Source organism: Paroedura picta, chromosome 4 (genome assembly GCF_049243985.1).
Source record: "Paroedura picta isolate Pp20150507F chromosome 4, Ppicta_v3.0, whole genome shotgun sequence".
Lineage (NCBI taxonomy): Eukaryota > Metazoa > Chordata > Lepidosauria > Squamata > Gekkonidae > Paroedura > Paroedura picta.
Genome location: NC_135372.1, coordinates 138,681,847 through 138,707,350, shown reverse-complemented (window position 1 = coordinate 138,707,350; position 25,504 = coordinate 138,681,847). Strand labels below are relative to the sequence as shown.

General features: G+C 47.1%; 1 protein-coding gene and 1 long non-coding RNA gene across 3 annotated transcripts in view; one reads left to right on the top strand and one right to left on the bottom strand.

The window, feature by feature from the left end:
* The window catches only part of LOC143836486 (uncharacterized), a 49,150-nt gene extending 26,665 nt beyond the window's left edge, over positions 1–22,485 (top strand). The window contains exons 1-3 of one of the 2 annotated variants that reach the window (XR_013230630.1): positions 21,433–21,527; positions 21,640–21,696; positions 22,203–22,485. This is a non-coding gene — a long non-coding RNA (uncharacterized LOC143836486). Of the gene's footprint in view, positions 1–21,432; positions 21,528–21,639; positions 21,697–22,202 lie in introns of those variants that run through there. The other variant, XR_013230631.1, reaches the window with a different exon arrangement.
* The window catches only part of COL9A3 (collagen type IX alpha 3 chain), a 60,299-nt gene that overhangs the window by 12,690 nt on the left and 22,105 nt on the right, over positions 1–25,504 (bottom strand). Inside the window, exons 10-25 of the mRNA XM_077335811.1 lie at positions 24,968–25,009; positions 22,350–22,406; positions 20,712–20,765; positions 20,134–20,187; positions 19,639–19,692; positions 18,030–18,083; positions 16,826–16,879; positions 16,282–16,335; positions 15,465–15,518; positions 12,071–12,124; positions 11,470–11,514; positions 10,186–10,239; positions 9,050–9,103; positions 3,727–3,780; positions 2,602–2,673; positions 1,598–1,633 (exon numbers count right to left, since the gene is read on the bottom strand). Coding sequence (XP_077191926.1) covers positions 1,598–1,633; positions 2,602–2,673; positions 3,727–3,780; positions 9,050–9,103; positions 10,186–10,239; positions 11,470–11,514; positions 12,071–12,124; positions 15,465–15,518; positions 16,282–16,335; positions 16,826–16,879; positions 18,030–18,083; positions 19,639–19,692; positions 20,134–20,187; positions 20,712–20,765; positions 22,350–22,406; positions 24,968–25,009 — 846 coding nt within the window. The remainder of the gene's footprint in view (positions 1–1,597; positions 1,634–2,601; positions 2,674–3,726; positions 3,781–9,049; positions 9,104–10,185; positions 10,240–11,469; positions 11,515–12,070; positions 12,125–15,464; positions 15,519–16,281; positions 16,336–16,825; positions 16,880–18,029; positions 18,084–19,638; positions 19,693–20,133; positions 20,188–20,711; positions 20,766–22,349; positions 22,407–24,967; positions 25,010–25,504) is intronic.

Genomic DNA, 25,504 nt, shown 5'->3' with positions numbered 1-25,504 from the left:
ACTACAGAGATCAGTTCCCTTGGGGAAAACGGATGCTTTGCAGGATGGACTTTACAGCATTGTACCCCACCAAGGTCCCTGGCCTTCCCAGGCTCCTACCCAAAATCTCCAGGAGTTCCCCAACATGTTGGCAACCCAACCCCCACACCTCTAGGAAGACCTGGCACCCTACCAGGTGAATTTATCACTTTGTTTAGGGATCAGTTGTAATCCCAGGATATATCCAGCCACCACCTAGAGCAGGGGTGGCCAAACTGTGGCTCTCTAGATGTCCATGGACTATAATTCCCATGAGCATGTGCTGGCAGGGGCTCATGGGAATTGTAGTCCACAGACATCTGGAGAGCCACAGTTTGCCCACCCCCAATCTAGAGGATACAATGTGCGAAAACTGTATGAAATAAACTTATAGGGAAAAAATAGATTGTGTCTCTTTTTAAAAATAGGAGTTGTGCAAACAATAACAGTCAACTGGCTTTCAGTACTAGCTGTTTTCAATGAATCATAGAATCATAGAGTTGGAAGGCACCTCCTGGGTCATCTAGTCCAACCCCCTGCACTATGCAGGACACTCACCACCTTATCGCTCACCCACTGTCACCTGCCATCCCCTTGAACCTTCACAGAATCAGCCTCTCTGTCAGATGGCTCTCCAGCCTCTGCTTAAAAATCTCCAAAGATGGGGAACCCACCACCTCCTGAGGAAGCCTGTTCTACTGAGAAACCACTCTAACTGTCAGGAACTTCTTCCGGATGTTTAGATGGAATTTGTTTTGCATTAATTTCATCCCATTGGTTCTGGTCCGTCCCTCTGGGGCAAGAGAGAACAAGTCTGCTCCATCCTCTACATCAGTGGTCCCCAACCCCCGGTCTGGAGACCAGTACCGGTCTGTGGATCAGTCGGTACTGGACCGCGGTCCTCCTCGTCCTTCTCCTCAGCTGCTGCCTTGGGGGCTGCCCTGCCGCTGGCTCACCTTTGGTGTTCTCCAGCAGCTGCCATGGCTTGGACTCCCCCCTCGGTGTGGCACTGCGCAGCTGCTGCTGGCAGCACCCCCCAGCAGGCGGCAGGAAGTCAGGGGCGCCGGCAGGAAAGGAAGTGGAGCAGGGGCTCAGGCAGCATTGACGTCCCTTGGCAAAAGACTACCCCCCCCCCCCGCCGGGCCTCAGTAAAATTGTCAAGCATTGACCAGTCCCCAGTGATAAAAAGGTTGGGGACCACTGCTCTACATGGCAGCCTTTTAAATGAATGAATCTTCACCTAGTTAATATCTAGTTCCTCAAACAACTTTTACCCCCAACCAAACAGACCAGAAACAAACCAGAGATATACCTGGACATTTGGGAGGGGTGGAGCCTGTTGAGGGTGGAGTGTGGGGAGGGGAGGGACCTCTGCCATATAATGCCATAGACTCCACCCTCTAACACAGCCATTTTCTCCAGGGGAACTGATTTTGATTGTCTGTAATAGTAGATTTTCAGATGACACCTGGAGGCAACCCGAATCCCAGTAGACTTGTGTACCCTTCTCATGTTAGGTGGCTGTAATGAAGTGATGGGTGTGTTTTTGAGGACACGATGAATCATTAGCTTCACTTACCTGGTTACCTTTGGGACCAGATGCTCCACCAGGGCCCTGGAAGAAGAGAACACATGACAACAAATCACACAAGGGAGAGAAAAGGGTTTAGGGTAAACCTGTGATATATTACAAAAAGTAGACCCCTGGACAGTTAAGGTCAGATTTTATTTAGCCTGGGCCAGCAATGGGTCCTCTGGACATGAGGGTGAGGTTTTTCATATTACCTCCTCCCTAGTCCTTTTAAATAAAGATGCTGGAGGTCAAACTTGGAACCTTCTGCAAGCCAGGTAGTCCTAGGGCCCTGGTAAGCCTATCTAGAACCCAGATTTGACTTTCTAGTGGTCCACAGTATCCATAAACTCTTCCTCAACACTGCATTTCCAAGGAATCAACTTTCCTCCTGAAGATGACCTTCTGATACAGCCATAGTCTTTCCCCCAACAGGCAATGGCTTGTTTAATTGTGAGTTGTTCTGGTGGCTGTTAGCTATTGCACACTGGAAGGGAAATAGTTTCGGCACATTTGACTAAGGACCTCCCTTGGAGTTTGTGCACCTTACAATATGTACTAAGAGAGTTCCTTCTACTCAGGTTAATCCTGAAGGTGTTTCCTGCATCTCCAAATGTTATTGGTTCCCCGTGCATACATCTGTAGGAGGCCTGTGACAGACCAAAATTCTTAGAAAACAGAAAGTCACTTTAATGGCCTTTACAAGATCAAGCCGGTTAAACAGAACAGCACCCAGTGAATACGTCTCAGTTGGCTTCCAGGAATTGGCATTTAATAATGAAAAGTTATTGCTCAAAAATTTCCTCAAAGATTTAAAAGAACTGGGCAGAGAGGGTTCCTCAGAACAGGGAATCCAAATGAAATTAAGGTATTTTATTAGCTAAACGTTTTATGGTCCCTCTAGTCTAGCCACTCCAACTGCTGTTTAGTTCAAAGGAGACCCATTGATTCCCACAGGTCTCCCTTCCAGCCATATTGGGTATGCTTTCCTTTCCCAAGAACCGTTTTCTTACCCGCTCACCGTACCCGCCACGGATTCCAGTAGGACCGGGTAGGCCAGGTTCCCCACTTGCACCTTTACGGCCCTGGAAAAAAGCATTTCATCATGAGACAGACTGGGGAGGAGGGGCAGAGAATAACAACTGTACTTCAGATAGATGGATGGGTAGGTAGGTAGGTAGGTAGGTAGGTAGACAGATAGATAGTAGGTAGAAGGAAGGAAGGAGATAGATAGTAGGTAGAAGGAAGGAAGGAAGGAGGGAAGGAAGGAAGGAAGGAAGGAAGGAAGGAAGGAAGGAAGGAAGGAAGATTTATAGAGACAGAGAGAGAGATTAGATGGATGATAGATGTCAGACAGATAGGGAAGGAGGGAGGGAGCTTTGATTCTCTCATGTGTAACTTCCAAGTTCCACAAATTTAGGGTAGGAGGTTCAAGGGCAAGGAAACAGAGGAGGTATGACATTTTGTTCACCATCATGTTTCTTCCAGGGAAAACTCAGAAGTAGGAATCCCCAGAAACTATGGTACCTCACCTCATGTCACAACTTCAAACCATGGTTTCAGCTCCTGATTTTGACGTAGGGGTTTAGAATCCCTCTCACAGGCCTTGCCTCCCACTGCTGATCAGTGCTGGTGGCAGTGGTGAAGGCCTGGGCTGGCATCTCATCAATGTTCCAGGCAAAGCAGGACACTCTGGTATTTGGGCAAAAACTCTATGGTAAAAATGGCTTCTACCACAGAGGTTTTGTCCATGTAGCAAAGCGTCCCTGTGTCACTGGTGTTGTGGTGATGTCACTTCTCGAATGCATCAGAAGTGACATTACTGAGACCCCCAACAAGGCCTTCTTGCTACTGCTAGGCCCCCACCAGTTGCTATGGAGACGATGGCAACCCTGTTTCAATGGCTCCTAACTAACCTTAGTTGTTAGAGCAGCCCACATCTGGATAATCGTGCACACTGTTGTGGATTTAATTAAACCGTGGTTTCGTGTGACATCCAAGACCGAGCCGGTGTGTCTGTTGGGTGAAGCCCATGTACTCTCACTAGTTATTCCGAAGGTGTCACATTGGGGGCTTTGAGCCCATGATGGAGCAAAGGATATCCCATCTTACTTAAGTGATTACACCTGTTAACTGACCTGGAATCCTCTCATCCCCATTGGTCCCGCGGGACCTTGCAGACCAAGCGCTCCCTGCAGGAAAGAGAAGAAAGAACAGGCATGGGGTTAGAAGAGATCTTTCAGCATGGACCGCTTTGCTCCTGTTGGCCTGCTTTGCACGCTTGGGAAACGGATGCTGGACACAACAATGCCAATACAGAAAGACCAGGGGTTGCCAGCCTCCAGGTAGTACCTGGAGATCTCCCAGAATTACAACTGATCTCCAGATAACAGGGATCAGTGCCCCTGGAGAAAATGGTTGTTTTGGAAAGTGGACGCCATAGCATGATACCACACTGAGCTCTCCATCCTCTACACGCCCCTCTCCCCCCGAATCTCCAGGAATTTTCCAACCCAAAATTGGTATCCTTGCCATGGAGCATAGGGCTGTTAGCCCTTGGAAAGGGAATTCCTGGGGATTTGAGGGTGAAACCTGGGGAATTCTGTGTTTGGGGAGGGAAGGGACCTCATTGGGGCATAATGTCCTCATATCCACCCTTCACGACCATTTTCTCCAGGAAAACAGATTGTTTATTTATTTAATTTAATTTTTCAATTTATATACCGCCGGTCCCTGAACGGTCTCGCGGCGGTTCACACAATAATAACATTAAAATACAATCAAACCCAATAAAATCCTCCCAAATGACGACAACAAAGGCAGGAGCCCAATCTTATCCCACCTTTGGTTGTCCTTTGGTGATCAGCTGGAATTCCGGAAAATCTACAGCCCCCAGCTGAACATTACCAACCCTAAATAATTTATTTATTTATTTATTTTGATTTATATACCGCCACATTTTCTAGGAACAAAACATTTAAATACAGTGAAACCCCACAAAACCCCAATTTACAATAAAACAAGCCAGTGGGTCAAAAACACCAATAATCTATCCCATCCCACCTCGTTCAGACAGTTCAGATGGATTCTTCCATTAGGAGTGAGTGGGAGCTGGTCCATAGACTCTAGTACAGGGGTAGTCAACCTGTGGTCCTCCAGATATCCATGGACTACAATTCCCATGAGCCCCTGCCAGCCAACGCTGGCAGGGGCTCATGGGAATTGTAGTCCACGGACATCTGGAGGACCACAGGTTGACTACCCCTGCTCTAGTAGACTATGATAGACTTTGGGAAGGGGTCCTTGATGGAAACACCGGGGTTTTACCCTGGCCTCCACCAAATGCCTGGCGGAAGAGCTCCGTCTTGCAGCCCCTGCGGAATGATAACAATTCCCACAGGGCCCGCAGCTCTTCCGGGAGCTCATTCCACCAGGTTGGGGCCAGGATCGAAAAGGCCCTGGCCCGGGTCGAGGCCAGGCGAACATCCCGGGGGCCTGGGACGCCCAGTAAATTCATACCCGCAGTGCAGAGGGCCCCGCGGGGGGAATAAGAATGCATCGCCCCCTCATTCTCTTCCCCCTCGGAAGGGTCCCCTCCAGCTACTCGGCTGCTAAGGAGCTTCTCAAGGAGAGGATAATGCAAGAAAGACATCATAATAAGAGCCCCCGGCTCTCTCCTGCTTCTCAGTTTTACGCTGCTGTTTCCAACACGTCCTTTCCCTCCCCTGATGTGTTCTTTGTCGTATGCATTTAAATATTTTAAGAGCCTCCTGCACCGACATTTCCGCATCGCTTCGGGCCATCGCGGCTTTGAAGGGGCTGGTTTCCCTTTCGGTTCCGCGGTGTTACAGCGGTGGCATTTGCAACAAGGGAGCATCAAAGATAAGTGGCCTTCCGAAGGGACGGCATTGAAACCCAGCTTTTTGCCAGTCTAGCTATGGTTTGGAGCCTCCTGTGGCTTCAAGAACAGTATTGTCATCCGAAGCGGCTGCCTGTCCAGTCAGATCTCTGGTCCAGCAATCTCAGCATTGCCTGCTCAGGCTGGCAGTGGCTCTCCAAGGTCACCAAGGTCTCAAATCAGAGGTCTTTCATATCGCCAATGACCTGAGCCTCTTAACTGGTTTAGTTGCGAACGTCCAGGTGCAGCTTGTAGACTGCCAAGAATTACAACTGTTCTCTGGACAAGAGACATCAGTTCCCGGAGAAAATGGCTTCTTGGGAAAGGTGGATTCCATGCATTCGTTTAATCCAGGGGAACCGATCTCTGTTGCCTGGAGGTCTCAGAAGGTTCCCAGCCACCACCCAAATTGGCATCCCTGATGGCTTTGTACCTCCCTGAGGCCCCTCCCATCTCCAAACCCAGCCCTCCCCTGGTCCCACCCCCAAATCTCCAGGAATTTTCCAGCCCACAGTTGGCAACCTGATTCAACAGTCCCGCCGCCGCCTTTGTTCCTATTCTCTTGTGGGTCTCCAATGAGCACTAATTTCCTTTCCCCCAGGTCTGAGACCAAATCATACATTATTTTCTTCCCCTCGCAGATGTTCGCAACCCAGTCAGGTAGCGCTGTCTCTTCTTTGGCCACGCGCCGACTGGCCCAGGGCATCAGCGAGAAATCCACTGCGATGCTGGGCGAGCTTTTTGCTTTTTAAAAAAGGGCCCAAAGCAGAAGCGAGATAAAGGAAAATAGACCAAATAAAACCCCACAGGGGCCCAAGAGCAAATTGCTGGAAAGAGGAAAACAAGTATTTATCTGAGAATGGAAGTGACTCTCTCTTTCAAATTAGTTGGGAGGAAAAAAGAACCCAGTTGTGGAGACAGGTTTCGGGCTGAACAATGGGCTTGGCTCCAAAGGGTCTGTATCACTTGTTGTTGTTAGGTGCGAAGTCCTGTTCGACCCATCGCGACCCCATGGACAATGATCCTCCAGGTCTTCCTGTCCTCTCCCATTCCCCGGAGTCCATTTAAGTTTGCACCGACTGCTTCAGTGACTCCATCCATCCACCTCATTCTCTGTCGTCCCCTTCTTCTTTTGCCCTCGATCACTCCCAGCATTAGGCTCTTCTCCAGGGAGTCCTTCCTTCTCATGAGGTGGCCAAAGTATTTGAGTTTCACCTTCAGGATCTGGCCTTCTAAGGAGCAGTCAGGGCTGATCTCCTCTAGGACTGACCGGTTTGTTCGCCTTGCAGTCCAAGGGACTCGCAAGAGTCTTCTCCAGCACCAGAGTTCAAAAGCCTCAATTCTTTGACGCTCGGCCTTCCTTATGGTCCAACTTTCACAGCCATACATTGCAACTGGGAAGACCATAGCCTTGACTAGATGCACTTTTGTTGGCAGGGTGATGTCTCTGTATCACTAATGTCAATTAATTTATTTACTGGATTTTTATACTGCTACTCCCGGGCAAGCTGACTAGGACCTAGTCTGTACACAATAGTTAATGCACTTTCAATGCACTTTAGAAGTAGATTTTCCTGTTCTGCACAGGAGAATCCAGCTGCCAAAGCACATTGAAAGTGCATTATCCGATGTGTGCAGGTTTGTAGTGCCTGGCAACCAGTGGGGCAGCACCCTGGAAGGAAAATCTAAAAAGAAAAATGCGGGATCGTCTTCTTACAAGTAGTTCTGACCACAAAGTTCCTGGTGATTCCTGCAGTTACCCTTGCCGCTTCTGAGTTGCTCTAGGAAATGTCTAGAACTCTATGGTCAGAACTTCCCGTAAGCAGACCAGGCCTTATTTTTCCGATCCTTATAACAGTGTCTGGTGGAAGAAATACATTCTTGGTAACTTGTACCTCTGCCAAGGAGTGTGAAACCTTTGGATCCATTTTGTTCTCTCTCTCATACTCTGGGGCTTTCCTTCCTTTGACCAGGCAGCCTTGTTGTGTGGCTTTAAACTGAGCAACGGACCAACAGGGAACGGGGAAAGGAGCTCTCTAAACCCCTTCCTCTCCAGATACTTGGGCAGGGGTTGCCAAACTTTCTGAGCCTGTGGGCTCATTTGGAATTCTGACATGGCGTGGTGGGCACAGCAGCATAATGGCGGCTGCAAAATGGCTGCCATATGGGGCGGAGCCAGCCACAAAATGATTGCCACGGCTTAATGACAGTAACACAGCATACATCCTTGCGTTGTAACGGCAGCTGCTGCCAAAGCAACATCTAAAACAATCTGCACAGCAAATCAAATCTCTAAAAGCCCCACCTGGCTCTCCCCATCTCCTAAAAATACTTGGCAGGTATCAAAACAGGTGTTGCTGGGTGCAGCGGTGCCCACTGGCATCACGTTGGGGACCCCTGTATAAAGGGAACTTCCCGTGTAGTGGGAAAATGGGTGGGCGATTGTGCCAACACCATGATGTCACATCCAGCATGACCCAGAAGTGATATCATGACAGGTGATATTTGCCTCAAGCTCTGTGGTTTGTTGTTGTTGTTACGTGCGAAGTCATGTCCAACCCATCGTGACCCCCTGGACAATGATCCTCCAGGCCTTCCTGTCCTCTACCATTCCCCAGAGTCCATTTAAGTTCACACTGACTGCTTCAGGGACTCCATCCAGCCACCTCATTCTCTGTCGTCCCCTTCTTCTTTTGCCCTCGATCGCTCCCAGCATTAGGCTCTTCTCCAGGGAGTCCTTCCTTCCTTCTCATGGGGTGGCCAAAGTATTTGACTTTCATCTTCAGGATCTGTCCTTCTAAGGAGCAGTCAGGGCTGATCTCCTCTAGGACTGACCGGTTTGTGGTTAGACACACAATTTAGGGTGGACACTAGAGTGTGTTCCTGCACTTTAAATGTCTTGGGGCTGAAAAATTAGTCTTTCCCGAATAGTTTGGGGAGGGGTTGCACATGCCTACCCGTAACCCCCACTTTCCATCTTCTGTGCCCCCATCCCTGCTTTTCCTTAAAAGGGGGACTGGGTGAAGAATCCTGGAACTACAATCTATATGTTATGTATGTGGACATTCTGTGAAATTGGACAACACGCAAACGAAGGTTTGAAGCTCAGCCAATTGCAAACAACAAGTAAACTATAATAATGTCCCAATCTACAGGCTTGGTTAAGGATTAAATCAGGTTCCTTCACGAAGAGCCAATGTGGTTTAGTGTTTAAGAGGGTCAAACGAGTATCTGGGAGAACCCGTTTTAATCCCCACTCAGACCATATAGGCTCCCTACATGAACTGGGGGCCTGTCACGCCCTTTCAGCCTAAGCTACCTCACAGGGTCGTTGTGAGGACTGAATGGAGATATTAATGACGTAAGCCGTTTTGGGTCTCCATCGAGGAGAAACACGGGATAGAAATAAAGCAAAGAAATAAACGAGTCTGAGGTCTTCCACATTCATTCTGGAACCAGGTCCTTGCTCAGGTCAAAGCCTGAAGTTCTCCATTCCAGGTCCCCATGATTCAGGAAGATTGTTTGCCTGGCAGGTGGGCTGGGACGTTTCAGTGGATACTTACTGAAGATCCCCTTGGACCAGGATCGCCTCTCTCCCCAGCAATACCACGATCTCCCTAGGAAGAATCATACAAAGTCATTGTGCCGGAGATGAAAACAGGGCAGCTTTCTTGATTGATTTTTTTTTTACCTTTGAGAAACCCCTGAAACATTCTTCAGGCTTTGCAAAACCCTAGAAGTGGCATGATTGTGTAGAATATGGTTGGGAAACAGAGCTGTGGACACGCCCACCCAGGGCCCCTCCCCTTCCCACCCCCTCCAGGCCCATCATTGGTCATTTAAGGGGATTGACATGACCATCTATGGTCATATCCCCAATAAATGCTCAACAAATTGAAAGAATGTATAAAAATCAATTAACTCCCACCCATTCGGGAAACCTTTCCAGGGCCATCAAGAAACCCCAGGGTTTCACAAAACCCTGTGTGAGAAAGCCTTGAAGTTCCAGGGAGCCTGCAAAATGGTAGTCTTCCTCCAGGCATTTGGTTGAGGTCAGGCTGCACCTCAACTAGCCATCTGGTCCCCAGCCTACCCCCATTTTGGGGGTACAGTTGGTTGGTTACCCCCTCATCGGGCCAGATAGCTTGGACATTTATTTCTATCCAGTACCTGACCCACTGATATGCTTTGTTCAATCAACAGACATGGCTCAACATAACAAAATAAAGGGTCTAGTCTACTAAGCATGCTATGCATTGTTTAAAACAAAGCAGGTTAGCAAGAGTGAGTGAAAACAGTTTGGGTTATAAAAAAAACTAGTTTATCAGGATTTCTATGCAAATGTATTGCAAGTTGTATTTTTACCGATGTATCCCTGTCCTGAGACCATGTTTGGAGAGGGGTGGGCTAGAAATCACAAAACAAACCAACAAACAAACTCTGGTATATAGGCATACAGAAACCAGCAAGGTGAAGGGCTTACACAGCAGGGGCTGGTAGACCCCAGTTCAAATCCCCATTTTGCTGGGGAAGTTTCCTTGGGTGAGTTGGGACCAGTTCTACACTCTCAGCCTGACAGGACTGTTGTGAAGATAAAACAGAGAAGAGGAAAATGCTGCATATTGCTTTGGTTTCCCATCGCAGAGGAAAGTCAGGTAGGACAATAAATACATCAAAAGGCATACACGGAGATACGTACAGGTATACCTGGCTCTCCTGAAGGACCAGACTCTCCCATCTCCCCTGAACTGCCCTGCAGGAAAAAGAACGAAAATATGAGCCAGGCATTTTTATAAGATGATATTTAAAAGCAACAATTACCCTCTCACCCAGAGAGGAAGGAATGGGTTGGACCTCAGAGATGTATTCCACTGAGAGTAGATCTTTCCTCTGGATCATGGAGCTTCTCCCTGATCTCCTTGCACCAGAGGGAAGCCTTACTATTTCTTAAACAGAATGGGAGGATATATTCCAAAGCTATTTTTTCAGTCAAATGGAGAAATGCAGATAATGGTGTGAAGAAGACAGAAGCCATTGTCCCTAGAATCACTACAGTCCTGGTGTACACTGCATTTGTCAGGCCACAACTATGTGGACAGAATGGGTGCATTTGGGGAGGGGGGGTATGCACATGATGCACATGATGATTCTCCCTCTTCCCAGGCAGCAGAGAGTGTCTCCTTTCCTTGAGAAGGGGGGGGGGAAGTGCCTGCCAAATAGCTGATAACAACAGGTGCATTGAGCCCTTTAAATACCTCTATTCTGATCCCTTTAAATGCTTCCCCAAGCTTTTAAAGGGAACAGCCGACCAAACAGCTTATAATGTCAGGCAAGCCGTGCCACTCTGTTCCGATCAGAGCACAGTGCCAGTCATTATCAGCTGTTTGATGGGTGGTCTCCCCCCCCCCCACACCCACACCTTCTCAAGCACTACCTAAGAAAGCTGGGGAGGAGGCATTTAAATGGCCCGAATCGTCACTGAATCGCCAAAACATGATTTGGCCACTGCTGATTTGGCCCATCTAAATGCATGGATACTCAGGTCTAAAAAACAGCTAAATCAGCATTGATTTGGGTACGTTTTGGCTTATCTGAACCAAAATGCCCATGCCTAGACAGTACTCATCATAATGGGCTTAAATTACAGGTGGAAAGATGCTGGCTGGATATTAGGAAAAGTTTTTTTTTTATAGTCAGAGTTGTTCAGCAGTGGAATAGGCTGCCTGGGGAACTATTGAGCTCCCTGTACTGGCAGTCTTCAAGCAACAACTGAACAGATAATTACCCTGGATGCTTTAGGCTGATCCTGCATTGAGCCATGGGTTGGTCTAGATGGTCTCTATGGCCCCTCCCAACTCTATGATTCTCTATTGCCACTAGGCAACCGCAGGTGGCCACAGAAGACCGGGCTTTATAGCAAACACTTTTGTCCAAGCGTCTCTCTACAGTTGTCTAAATTCCATTAAATAAGAGGATTACTTACTAGTTGACCCTTTTCACCTTTCAGTCCTCCTCTCCCAGGTAGTCCCTGAGGGGTGAAAAACTGCTGTTAGTACGAGAAAATACAGAGTCAGTAGAAAATGACGTTTATGGTTGAGTGTTCTAGAAAGCAAGAAATTGTTCCAGAGAGACCTGCAATGTTTTCAGGAGAAATCCTTCACAGGAATGGTAGTAAATGAACCCTTAGGTGTGTTTCTTCCCCTAATCAGGGGTTGCAGTGAACATCCAGCCCTGTTAAACTTTGCCATTCGGTAGCAAGCAAAGTTTTGAGGGTGGTGGCCAGGTCACAGCTGACTTACGGGGACACCATTGGGCGGCCATTGTCAACTCTTTGACCATGGAGGAGCCCCTGAAATAAATCTTCAGACTTCAAGAAACCTCCCCTCCCCCAGGAAGTGATGTCAGCTGGACATACCTCCCTGCAATGCCCCCCGGAAGTGACATGTCACAGGAAGTGACATCACCACCTGCACCCTTTGCTTCCCTTTTGTTCCCTCCCCCCAATTTTTCCTACTACTATGGTGCCTCCCACCTCACGTATTGTTTTGCATCTTGGTCCAGATTTTCCAGGGGGGAATACTCACGGGCAGTCCATTCGGCCCCTTTTCTCCGGGAGCGCCAAAGCGAGCTGCATCGCCCTGTGGACGGCAAGAACTTGTAAGATGGGGGAGTTGCCAGGATGGGAAACAGAACATCATGAACACGATCAGTGGCAATTTATTGGTACTAAACATTCAGTTTGACGGGACCGTGGAAAGGGCCATCAAACTGCTCCCGGACTATGGAGAATTCCCAAGCGGGAGACAAGCAGAGCTGGTTTGCCATTGCTCATCTCACTCCGGACTCGGATTCCAGTGCTCTCCTGGGCCAAATCTACTTAGTGTCTGAGATTTGATAAAATCGCGTTAGGTGGATTGTTTTTGTTTGGATGGCTCCTTCCGTTCACAGACTGATCCCAAACGACAACTTTTTCTTGCTAAGCACAAATACGAATCGGTGCTCTCCCAGTTTCTCCGGCAATTCCTTGTAGGCCCCTTGAGATCGTCTTCCCTAAAAGGATGCCTGTTGAACTAGTTAAGCATAAACTAAGAAACGTTTGGCGGCAACTTAAAAAAGACATTTATTTTGGAATAAGTCTTTATGGACTAGAGCAGGGGTAGTCCACCTACCCCTAGACTAGAGCCCACTTCATCTGACAGGTAAGAATAAGGTTGTAATTGTTTCCAAATTACCGGTGGAAATTATTGCCGGAATAACATGTGCGTCTATGCTACATGCCTTCAAGACACTTCTGACTTTCAGTGACCTTATGAATTAATGTCCTTCAAAATGTACTAACGAACTGAGGGCCATGGCTTCCTTGAAGAAGTCAATACATCTCCGGTTGGGGCTTCCTCATCTCCTGCTGCCCTCCACTTTTCCCATTATGATTGTCTTTTTCAGCAAGGTCTTTCCAGAATTTGACTAAAGTACAATAGCCTCAGCTTAGCCATTTGAGCTTCTGGTGAGAGGTCAGGCTTGATTTGAAGAAGAACCCTCTTTTTGGCAGTCCAAAATATCTGGGGAACTCTCCTCCGACCACCACATTTTAAAGGAAATCAACATTCTTCCTATTAGCTTCCTTCATTCGCCAGTTTTCATTCATTCATTCATTCATTCATTCATTCATTCATTCATTCATTCATTCATTTAATTTATATACCACCACTCACTGTGACATCTTGGGGTGGTGTACACAAAACCAGTAGGGAATGGGAAAGCTACATAGAACATTTCATTAATTCATTCATTAATTAATTCATTCATTCGTTTAATTTATATACCACCACTCTCGGGGTGGTGTACACAAAACCAGTGGGGAACGGGAAAGCAACATAGAACATCCATCCATCCATCCATCCATCCATCCATCCATCCATTCATTCATTCATTCATTCATGTAATTTATATACCACCCCTCACTGTGACATCTTGGGGTGGTGTACACAAAAGGGAACGGGAAAGCTACATAGAACATTTCATTCATTCATTCATTCATTCATTCATTCATTCATTCATTCATGTAATTTATATACCACCCCTCACTGTGACATCTCGGGGTGGTGTACACAAAACCAGTGGGGAATGGGAAAGCAACATAGAACATTTCATTCATTCATTCATTCATTCATTCATTCATTCATTCATTCATTCTTAGATTTATATCCCACCTCTCATGACTTTTATCGACTCAAGGAGGCTAACAATTAAAATCATAAACATTTACCCCATTAAAAAACCCATTAAAACAATCATAATACATATAACAACCCACAAGATGGCGGAAGTAGCTATCCCAACTCAATCTACAGAGTCCAGCCAAACGATTCAGTACTAGCTGTTATTGTATTACAAGGGATGCTCAGCTAGGGTAGAACTATATGAGCAAGAAAGGATATAAACGGTTAACAGCATCACGTATGGGTAATCGTGACCAGTTGAAGGGGATAACAGGAACTGTCAGGGACAAATTAGATGCCAAGGTTGCCTGGTAAGGGGACAAGTTGTGGGGCGGTCCCCGTCACTGGCCTCATCTGAAAGCTTGGCAGAAGAGCCCCGTCTTGCAGGCCCTGTGGAAACGTTTGAGTCCCACTAGGGCCTTGCCTTTGTTGCAGACTCGTTCCACCAATTTGGGGCCACATCTGAGAAGGCTCTGGTTCTGGTCAAGGCCAAGATGGCTTCTTTGGGACCAGGGATCACCAGGTTGCTGGAATGGATAAAGCGGGTCGCTCTTCCAGGAATATATGCAGACAGACGGCCCTTGAGGTACTTAGGACCCTGGCCATGTATGGTCTTTCACACCCACCCATAGTAATGGGGCATGAATTCTCTTGCTCTTGGTCTCCAGCGGCCCACAATAACACTTAAGAACCTTTTCTAGTAGGGATCATAAGCACCATCAACTGCTACTGCTCTTATTAATTCCTACAATAATTATATTTTTGCTTTCACAGTTTGAGGTTGGAAGCGTATGTGTGATTTTAATGGTTTTTAATCTGTTGCCTGCCCTTGGGGTTTAGCTGCTTGGGAGAACGGCGGGATTATAAATGTGTTACATCAATAAAATGACACGTTGGGGCCCGCTGTGAGAAGGATAATACTAATAAGTACATTGAAGGTCAGCAAATGTTTATCCACGCGGTCGAATCACCATCCTGTCGGCAAAATAGGGCTGCCAACTCCGGGTTGGGAAATACCTGGAGATTTGGGAGGTGGAGACTGAGGAAGGCGGGGCTTGGGGAGGGGAGGTTGCTCAGCAGGGTAAACAGGCATAGGGCCCATCCTTCCGAAGCGGCCATTTTCTCCAGGGGAACCAATCTCAGATCTGGGGCCTGGGGACCAAGCCCTGTGAGGAAGGGCTGAGGGATATGGGAATATTCAACCTGGAGAAGAGGAGGTTGGGAGGGAACAGGATGGCTCTCTTGAAGGATATGAAAGGTTGTCACTTGGAGGAGGGCAGGGACAGGTTCCTGTTGGCAGCAGAGGAGAGGACCTGCAGTAATGGGCTTAAACTATGGGTAGAACAATATTGGATAGATATCAGGACTGCCTAAGGAGGTGGGGTGCTCCCCCTCACTGGCCGTCTTCAAGCAGCGGCTGAACAGATCCTTCTCCTGGATGCTTCAGGCTGATCCTGCACTGAGCAGGGGGTGGGACTAGATGGCCTGCATGGCCCCTTCCCACTCTAGGATTCTAGGAGTCTAGTTCAGCAGTGGAAGGGGCTGCCTAAGGAGGTGGGGAGCTCCCCCTCACTGGTCGTCTTCAAGCAGCCGCTGGACAGATCCTTCTCCTGGATGCTTGAGGCTGAGAAGGATCTGACCAGCCTCTTTTGGAGGCAGCGTGCTAAAGCAGGCAGACTTTTGGTTTGAACCAGCAGTCCAGTTCTTAAGGCCCTAAATGCCTCTTTTTTAAACCGGGTTTTTAAATAGGACTACAAACCTTCTCACCATCGAGTCCGGGCGTTCCGTCTCTTCCGTCTTTCCCAGGCATGCCCTGAAACACGGTTGCAAAATTATTTAGGATTTAATAAATCTCAAGAAGACACAACCTTTTGCCTATTGGTTTCGTTTGCTTTGGGGGCACGCCCTGAAACAATGCAAGGCGGTCCATTAAAGAGGAGGAAGGTAAATCAGTCAAAAAGTGGACAGAAGTCATTATCTGTTTGCATAATAGAAAGTCAAAAGGAAAGTAACTATAGAAACTATTTTTTACATCACATCAACAAGCTGGCTCTAAGAAGCAGAACTGGTTTTCATAAGAATAAGAACTAGTTTTAATCTGTCGGTGGAACACTGATAAAGAAGATGCTTGTTAGATAGATCTCCCCTGGGAAGGCATCCTAAAGCCGGCCTAGTCTGCACATAACAGATAATGCACTTTCAATGCACTTTAGAAGTAGATTTTCCTGTTCTGCACAGGAAAATCCAGCCGCGAAAGCACAACTGAAAGTGCATTATATATTGTATGCAGACTAGGCCCTGGTTCGATCGTTTGTTCTCTCTCTGTCTCTGTCTCTCTCTGGCTCTCTGCCTCTCTGTCTCCATTATGTCTGGGGCAGGAGGGGATGACAAAAAGAGGGGCTTCAAATGATAGCCCCAGCTTCTGGGCAGGCCTACATAGTTATAGGAGTGTTGTATAATTCCGGTTTCAGAGGGTAGCTGCATTGGCCCGCAGTAGAAGAGCAAGATCTAAATATAGTAGCCTTATCCAGGATACCAGCTAAGCTGTCATTTTTGGAGAAGAAGAAGAGTCTTACCGGTTCCCCTAAGGGCCCAGCGGTCCCTGGTGTCCCTCTTGGTCCAGAGCCACCCTAGAAGGACAGAGAAGAAATCATTAATGGCCAACAAAAGATTCTCAGATAAGCCAAAAGAAGAAGAAGAAGAAGAAGAGTTGGTTCTTATATGCCGCTTTTCCCTACCCGAAGGAGGCTCAAAGCGGCTTACAGTCGCCTTCCCATTCCTCTCCCCACAACAGACACCCTGTGGGGTGGGTGAGGCTGAGAGAGCCCTGATATCACTGCTCGATCAGAACAGTTTTATCAGAGCCGTGGCGAGCCCAAGGTCACCCAGCTGGCTGCATGTGGGGGAGTGCAGAATCGAACCCAGCATGCCAGATTAGAAGTCCGCACTCCTAACCACTACACCAAACTGGCTCAAAAGGAGACAGGCTCATCTTGGATATGGAAGGGTGGTTCCTTGCCATTCCTTCCTCTTGGTGGTGGCAGGGAACCTTCAGAAGATGCAATTGCCTGCAAACTCCGCCTTGGGCATTTTGGTAACGGAGGCTTTCGCCATACTTACAGTGTCACCTTTGGGTCCTCTGAAACCCTGGGGCCCTCTGTCTCCACGGGGACCCTGAAACGGCAAAAACAAAGGCCAGTTCATGCATCAATATTTATTTAAAGCTAAGCAGTGAAGCCTGCTGCATGCTGGAATGCAACCTGAAAGGTGAGGACAGGAGGTTTAAGGAACAGGCAGGTATCTCTCCCACTGAGAAAGCTGCTTGCCTCTCCCTCCCCCCCCACACCTCCCGACCTGCCAAGCTGCATAGAGTCTTTTCGGTGGGGGGGGAGGTTTAAGGAGCCAGCAAGAGTCTCTCTCAATGACCGTTTGCGCACTGGAGGTTTCATGTGGGGCTGCAGGCTGGAGTTTTAGTTGTGGCGGGTTGCCTCACTTCTTCCTGCATCCACATGGGGGAGCATTTGGCCCAGTGCACCTCATCCACCCCTGATTTGTGCTCCTGCACGGGAGCTGGGGCAGTGAAGTTCCCAGTGCATAAACGGTCAATGGGAGAACTACTTGCTGGCTCCCCCCACCCCCTGCCAACCTGGGAGTGTACAGGGAACCTTGTCCCTGTGCCCTCTCAGGGTGGTCGGAGAGAGGGAAATCATAAAGTGTTATCCTACTTCAGTTAACCAGCTTATCTTGCTATTTATTCCATGGCTCTTTCTTTCCAGCCAAAACCTAGTTTCTGAAGCAGCTCATGGGAGCCAAACTGTAATACAAATGAAAGCAATGAAAGCTGGGCAGGGGGGCTCTTCGTGGAGCTGGACTCAAGCGCCAGGGAAGGGATAGCTGCTCTCTTCCCGTTTTTGTGGCTGCCTTGATAAATGAAAATTGGACAAAAATCCGTACTTAATTAAGCGGCAATCTTTAGCGCGCTGGCCGCCTAGGGAGAAAGCCTGGATGTACGTGGATGGCATTGTACTCTTACTCATAGTCATTTTGCTAGTATATACAAAAAAACGTGTACTGTTAGGATTGGGAAAGAGAAATAAGGAGCAGAGCGAAAGATCTGAATTCCCTGAAACGAATGAATCCTGTTTACATCGCTGCCTTCCAGGGATTGTCAGACACGGATCCATCTTGCCCAGAAGGGTCTACTTTGCATCCTGCCGACTATCAAAGGCCGACAGGCAGATGTCCTTTCTGGTGCTGCCTGAGATAACCTTGGGTCACCTGGGATGCCCCACGAGAAAATGTAGCCATGAAAAGAGCATCTTACCGCTTTCCCTGGAGGCCCTGGAAGTCCTGGCGGCCCTCGGAAACCCAGAGTTCCCTGTAAATAAAGAGACGGCATTATAAACACCTGGCTAGCCAGGTGAAATAGTCTTTAAGGGATCTACTGTAAGAAGGCAAGAAAACATGCAAACTTAAGCACTTGACATATCCTATAACAGGGGTGGCCAAACTGTGGCTCTCCCAATGTCCATTGACTACAATTCCCATGAGCCCTTGCCCTAGTAATTTATAACGTTGGCTGGCTTTACATCTCTCATCTCCTTCGGCCAACCAGATGCAAATGACAGGGCTTGTGCTGCCTCAGTTTGCCTCAGTCCCATGCAGGGAAAGGAAGCAGCATTTAACCCTTTAACCTCTCCTTGTTTTCCCTCTCTGAATCCCTGTTTTGTAATTTGCATTTTAAACACATATCTTTTGTCCTGTAAAATGCTAGAACATGAAGCCACCTGACCCTAAGTCAGCCTTACGGTCTATCTCTGGCTTTCTCAACCTGGGTGTCCAGAATGGGTGGGAGTTAATTCCTTTTTTATATATATTTTAAAATTTATAGGGTGATAGGACTCCGGGGATTGGTAGAGGACAGGAAGGCCTGGAGGATCATTGTCCATGGGGTCGCGATGGGTCGGACACGACTTCGCACCTAACAACAACAATGACCATATATGGTCATGTTGACCCACTCACCACTCCCAAAAGGGCTAATGATAGGGCTGGAGGGGGTGGGGAGGGGTCACAGGTGGGCGTGTCCACAGCTATTTTGCACAATTTCCCCACTTCTGGCGGTTCTCAAAGCCTGAAAAATGTTTTCGGGGTTTCTCAATGGTAAAACAGTTGAAAAAGACTGGTCTATCTAGATCAGTTACCCGCTAATTGGTCCTTTATTGACTGAAAATGCTAAAGACAGATGTAATCTGTGAGTGTTTTATTAAAACTAATTTTATATCGTAATCCTTTACTGATGTTGGTCAGTTTTCTCATGTTTCAGTTTTTCCTCCTCCTCAGTTTATTTACCCAACTTTGTTACATTTGTATTGATCTTTGCTGCATTTGAGAGGCCAGAACTGCTGATCTTGCCCATCATCCATCAAGTTAACCAGGCAGTTCAAGACCCTCCCGCCAAGAGAGTCTCTCTGTTCAACTCCTCTCTCTGACCCCCTTCCATTCTGCAATCTTCTGTAAAAATGAAGTGATTTTATCTTTCTATTGTGTCTGAGGAAGTGAGCTCTCTCACAAGATCTCATGCTGAATTAGATGGATAGATTAAAGTGGGTAGTTGTGTTGGTCTGAAGTAACACAACAAAATTAGAGTCCAATAATTGATCTTAAAGGTGCTATTGGACTCTAATTTTGTTGTATTACATGGAGTCCGTCTAAGGTGCCAAACTAGGCTTCTGTTTTGGCTTGCTAAAGACTGACAGGTCCAAGATGGTGGCTTGTGAATCGGTGGCCCAACAAGAGATCGGGCCTTACCTGTTCCCACCTCCCTTTCTTAACCAACTTGCTAGAGATTCATCAGAATTCTTGAACAGAAAACCACGGCTTTGGAGACAATAAGTACATGAGCTGGAGACAAAAGAGAGAGCCAGACTTACTCTGTCACCAACCGGACCAACGGGCCCAATAAGCCCTCTTAAACCTCGTGGCCCCTAGGAAAGAAAGACAATTAAGAACAAATCTGGGGGAGGGGAGAAGTATAGACAGTTAACAATCTGAAAGGCTTGAACTCAAGAAGGATGTTGACCAGTTGGAGAATGTTGACCAGTTCAGAGAAGGGCAACTAGGGCAGTTGAGTGGCTCGAATCCATGCTTAACGAGGAGAGGTTGAGAGAATTGGGGATATGTAGCTTGAAGAATAGGAGCACAAGGGGCCCTAGGATAGCTGAAGTACATAAAAGGTAGACATCTTGAAAGGGTGGCCAATCTCCAGTGTCCTACTTCTTTGAAGCAGCTTGGTGCTCTATTTCTCTTTGCATATTTATACTCTGCTAACGAAGGCGCCAGTGGAAGGCTAGAATGCACACACTTCCAGTTGGGTGAATTCTGAAAAAGACCTGGGGAAATCCTAACAGGTAGGACATCAGTTTTACCTGCAATCCAACGCTTCCCGGAGGCCCTGCAGGGCCTGGAGGCCCTGGTGATCCCTAGGAGAAAAGAATAATGCAAAACATGAGACGGGATGCAAGGACAAGTCCCATATTTTCAAAATGCTTCCCAGTTTTCCTCTAATTTCATCATCCCAACCAAGGCAAAAGGCAAGAATTTAGGTTAGGGGTTCCCAACCAGAGATCCGTGGACCTCTGGGAGTCTGCAGAAGTTCTGAAGTGGCTCCATGGGAGTTCTGAAGTGACATGGTATGGGGGGGGGTGTTCCGGGCTGCCCTCTCACCTCCTATTTCCGGCCTACGTGAGGCAGAGCTGCCATAGTAGTAGTGCAATTCCCCAACTAGCGCTTTAAAATGGAGGATGTAGCCGGCTGGTTACTGCCCAGACGCTGCATGTTGGCGATGTCGTATAGAGGGGCCGGAATATAATGACTACGTAAGATAAGCATTTAACTATATTTAACGGGTGCGGAAATGCCGAATGTGTTCTAGCGTCTGTTCTTTTCTAAACACAATTCTTTCAAATGTTTCATCAGAAACAAAAACGATGGTTTAAAGCCTTACCTTCTCTCCATCTTTGCCCATTTCTCCAGGCTCGCCTTTGTAGCCAGTATGGCCCTAAAAATAAAACCTTGATCATTAGGATCTCACTCGGGTGACCTTGCAGATCATTTTGACAAAAAGTACGGGTTTTAGAACATTTTTTACCAAGACTGAAACAAAAGACTGTCAGTTCAGCACATAAACTGAGGAAACGTGGAAAGAAAAAGAGCTGTTTTTTTTTAATACCCTGCATTTCACTACCCAAAGGAGTCTCAAAACAGCTTACAAACAACTTTCCCTTTCTTTACCCACAACAGACATCCTGTGGGATAGGTGGGGCTAAGAGAGCTCTAAGAGAACTGCTCTGTGAGAACAGCTCTAAGAAATCTGCGACTGGCCCATGGTCACCCAGATGGCTACATGTAAAGGAGAGGGGAATCAAACCTGGTTCTCCAGATTAGAGTCCACTAGTCTTTAACCACTATACCATGCAGGCTCTCGCCAGGGTGGTGCTACGCTCAGGCACATTGTTGGAATTGCAATCAGGAAGTAATTTTGTGAAGTCAACCCTGAAGGGTTAAGCTGTTAAACTGCTAAACTGCACCTATGTCCTCACTCATGACACCAAATGATGTCTGCTGGGATTGCAGCCATGAGGAGTGGAATTTTCCAAGCATGTGGCTGGTAGATCCCTTTGTTTAAGGTGGGTCACCACCCACTTCCTCCTTCTTCTGGAAGAGAAGGCTCTTTGCTAGCTGGAGGGAATCCATTAAGCTCTCAGCTCTCTCCATCTACTGATGTGTAGGAATGTAGTCTGCTTGCAACCCAGCCATAAAGGTTTGCAATATATTTTCTTTGTAACTACTTTTAAGCTTCTGTGCACTGCTTCAGTAACGAGACTGAAGCAGATGAGTATGATATATATTCACATGTAATTTTTCTATTATAGATGATTCCCTCTAAATCTCTGTGCTGTGAATCTGGATCTGTGCCCAATCCACAAAAGGTAAGCTATAACTGCAAATTCTCTGTTACTCAGCAGTTCTATTTTTCTGGACCAAATCCGAAAGTCCCAACGCACAGGGTGATGATCTTCAGCCAAGACAAGCTGTAGTTGATTGGGCCTGGCTGGGCAGGCAAGGAGGCCATTTCTCTGGGGGGTAGGCTGGGACAGGCTGAAGGGTAGTAACTCTTCCAGGCCCTTCCCTTCCCTTCCAGTCCCTGTTTGCTGGAGAGGCTTCTGGGAAGCTGTCAAGCAAGGCCTAGAGGTAACAGGCCTCCTTAGGTGTTTGCCTCAGGTTCCCCCTGGCCACTGGCAAGAGATGGGGGGGGACAGAGTTCTCAGATCCAGGTTGGGAAACTCTTAGAGATTTCGGAAGGGGAGTCTGGATAGGACAGGGACCTTTGTGGACTCCAATGCCACAGAGTCCACCATTCAAAGCAGCCATTTTCTCCCAGGGCACTGAGCTTTCATGCTTTACATTAAGACTTATACTCTGCTTCTGCTTTCAGACTTCTGGTTGGTTCCATTTCACTGTTTATTGAATGTCTCCTCTTGTTGATGACATCAACTCACGCTGTGCAATCCACCTTGAGTGAATCTGAGGTAGAAATGCAGATCATGAATCATGGAAATAAATGACCAAAACTTCTCTTTACCTTGAATCCTGGTACCCCTGGTGGCCCCGAAGGGCCCGGCGGACAGAGGGCTGGACACTGAAGCAAAAAGAGAAGAGTCAGACTTAACCATCTGCTATTATGAAGAGCCTCTTTATTTTCATCATTGTATTTGAAACAGGGATAGTTCATCCATGTGGCACGTGTTGTGTGTGCTATAGACGCCCCATTTCCAGGGACCCCACATGGTGCCTCCCCCCCCCCCCGGATCAGGACCATAACCTCTCTCCTCCCCGCTTTCCCCTCTTTAAGGGCATTCGGAGTGACACCCTTTCCACTGTGAAACCTCCCTATTAAATATCAGGTTCAATAAGGTGCGGAGTTGTCTGTGGAGTGAAACATCATGTCTTTATCTGGATCACACCAAGAACCGCAAAACGCAGCCCACCACCCGAATTTATAGACAGTCCCCAGTTCCTGCCAAAGCCTGTGATTGGCTCCTTGCGAGTCCCCAGGTTTGAACTAATTGGACCATTCCAACAATCCAGTTGCAGGACGGATCCTGCAGGTTAACCAATGGCATTAAATGTCCCCGCTGTTTGAATCATGGTTCCTGTTCCAATGGTCTGTTTCACTGCATGAACAACACTCCCCAAACCCTCCCCTCCCCAGGCTTCACCCAAGCAGGAATTGGCAACCCTATCTTAGATTATAAATTTCATATTAGGAATGAAACATAGAGTCTCTTGTTAAGCAGAGACTTAGTTTGAATCTTTGCCTATATCTGTGTGAACCTAGATGTGATATCTGTATCTGTACCATATAAATAAAACAGTAAGGGGGTGGTGGGAGGAGTTGGGCCGCACCGTTTACTGGCCAATCAGATCATATGTACGGCTCCTGGTTGTGTCCTTCTCCAGCCTGATTGGCTGGCCACCCAGTGGCCACCCAACCAGCATGCGTGTCCCACCCCTGACCATTTCCTCATAGTTCTTTCACCTCGCAGTTATTTCACTTCGTTGGAATCTATCATCCAGTGAGTTAGCTGCCTGTGGATACAACGGGCTTTGCCCCTAGTTAGATATATTTTGGGGTGCAGTTGTGCAGTATTTGCTGAACAAATCTGCCGGAGTAAAACGAGACATTTCCTTGATATCTTTCCTCTCCAAAGCATGTAATTTCATGCCAGGGGTATAATTTTCTACTAACTTCTACAGGATGTTCTTTTATTTTTAAGCAAGGAAGAAACTGCTTTAATTTCCCAACCAGCCTCGCAAAGATTTCTTCAGTAAGGCGGTACAAGGAAATTATTGGCTTCTCCTTGAGTGCTCCAATTAGGGATCTAAGGAAGCTGTCATAACAGCAGATGGGACAGTCTTGAAAAGTTGCTTGCTGGCTCATTAATGTCATGTTTATTTCAATGCCAGCGATGGAGACATTTTTGCTCAGGAGGGAAAAGAACAAACAACAGTTCTCTCCTCTCCTCCCTCCTCCCTCCCCTGGCTTTTGCTCATGGGAACAAGGTGCTGTCCCCCCCTGGAAGCAAACCAGTAAATAAATCTGACCTTTCCCTGATTTCAAAGGCGAGCTTGAAAAGGAGGACTTAAAAAAAAAAAAGATACTATCAAGCGATATGCTTTATAAAAAAGATGTCAACACAAGATAAGCAAGACCAATGCTTGCCTTCATGAAGAATATTTAATGTTTTTCTGGTTTTAAAGCTAATACCTGTGTTTTGGAAAGGAGCCAGAAATTCAGCAGAACCCTGGATGAGATCCTTGTTTGTGGGGGGTGGGGAGGATTTCCAACAAAACAAAACAAAACAAAAACCTCTTTGGAAAGCAACTTTATAACAAATCTCTGAGCATATGCAAAGCATACCTCTCTGTGTGTGTTTCTCTCTCTGTTTTTCTCTCTCTGTTTCTGTCTCTGTTTCTCTCTGTCTCTCTCTCTAGGTTGCCAATTCCAAGTTGTGAAATTTTGGGGATGGAGCCTGGGGGGGGGGGGGTGAAGTTTGTGGAAGGTAAGGGACCTCAGTGGGGTACAACCCCATAGATTCCATCTGCCATAGAAACCGTTTTCTCCAGGAGAACTGATATTTGCAAAATGGAGACCAGACTTTGCATGTGCAGAAGTTCATTTAGATGGAAGGAAGATGCATTCAAAAATATTCTCTCCCCTCCCCCACCAAACCACATGCCTTCTGGCAGTCTGCAAACTGTCTGACATCCCAACCCATCTCCACCCAAGCCTTTCTGTGATGCAGGAACAGCTGGCATAACCTTATTTTGCATACCCACTTAGGCAGAGATTAGCTTGATGGGTGTGCGGGGCAGAGCCCTTTCAACTATGGACCCCAGACTGTGCAATGGTCTGTGCAGGACATGGATGAAAAATAGTTCAAAAGCTTTGGTGCAATATGTCAATGTATAATAGCTCGACGTTTTGGGTGCAATATGTCAATGTATAATGGCTCAAACCCTTTAGCGCAATAGGTCGATGTGCAATACTTCCAAAACTCTGGTGCAATATATCACTGTATAATAGCTCAATGTTTTGGGTGCAATATGTCAATGTATAATGGCTCAAAACCTTTTGCGCAATAGGTCAATGTGCAATAGCTCAAAACCATTTTGAGAAAGCATGAGAAGAAATGTTACCTGGAGGTCTCCGTTCCCATTAGGAAGAACTCCAGGGACACCCTGCAACCAGAAGAATTAGAAGTTTTATTTGGTAAAGTATGGCATACAAATTTGAACATGCATAAATTTTATACACACACACAGTTTCCCCCCTGCTTAAGATCTCAAGCAACTTAAACAAATATCCAACTATAACTAGACAAACAAACAACAAAATGGAAAAAAAATGTCACAGGCAAAGGCTACTATAGCAGTAATCTGTACACAGCCTTGTTTGTGACGTCCTTTTTATTGCACTCAAAGAAAAGAGCATCCTTGTGTCAAGTCTGAACACCCACAGGAAGCTTCAAAGCTGCCTTATACTGAATCTGTCCATCAAGGTCAACATTGTCTACTCAGACAGGAAGCAGCGCTCCTGTGCCTCAGATATTTCCCATAACCTGTCACCTGCTCTTTTTAATTGTAGATAGTCAGGAGCAAATGACTGAGACTTTCTCCATGACTTCTCCTGAGCCATAGACCCCCCCCCTTTGTTTCAAGAACTCAGGAATTCTA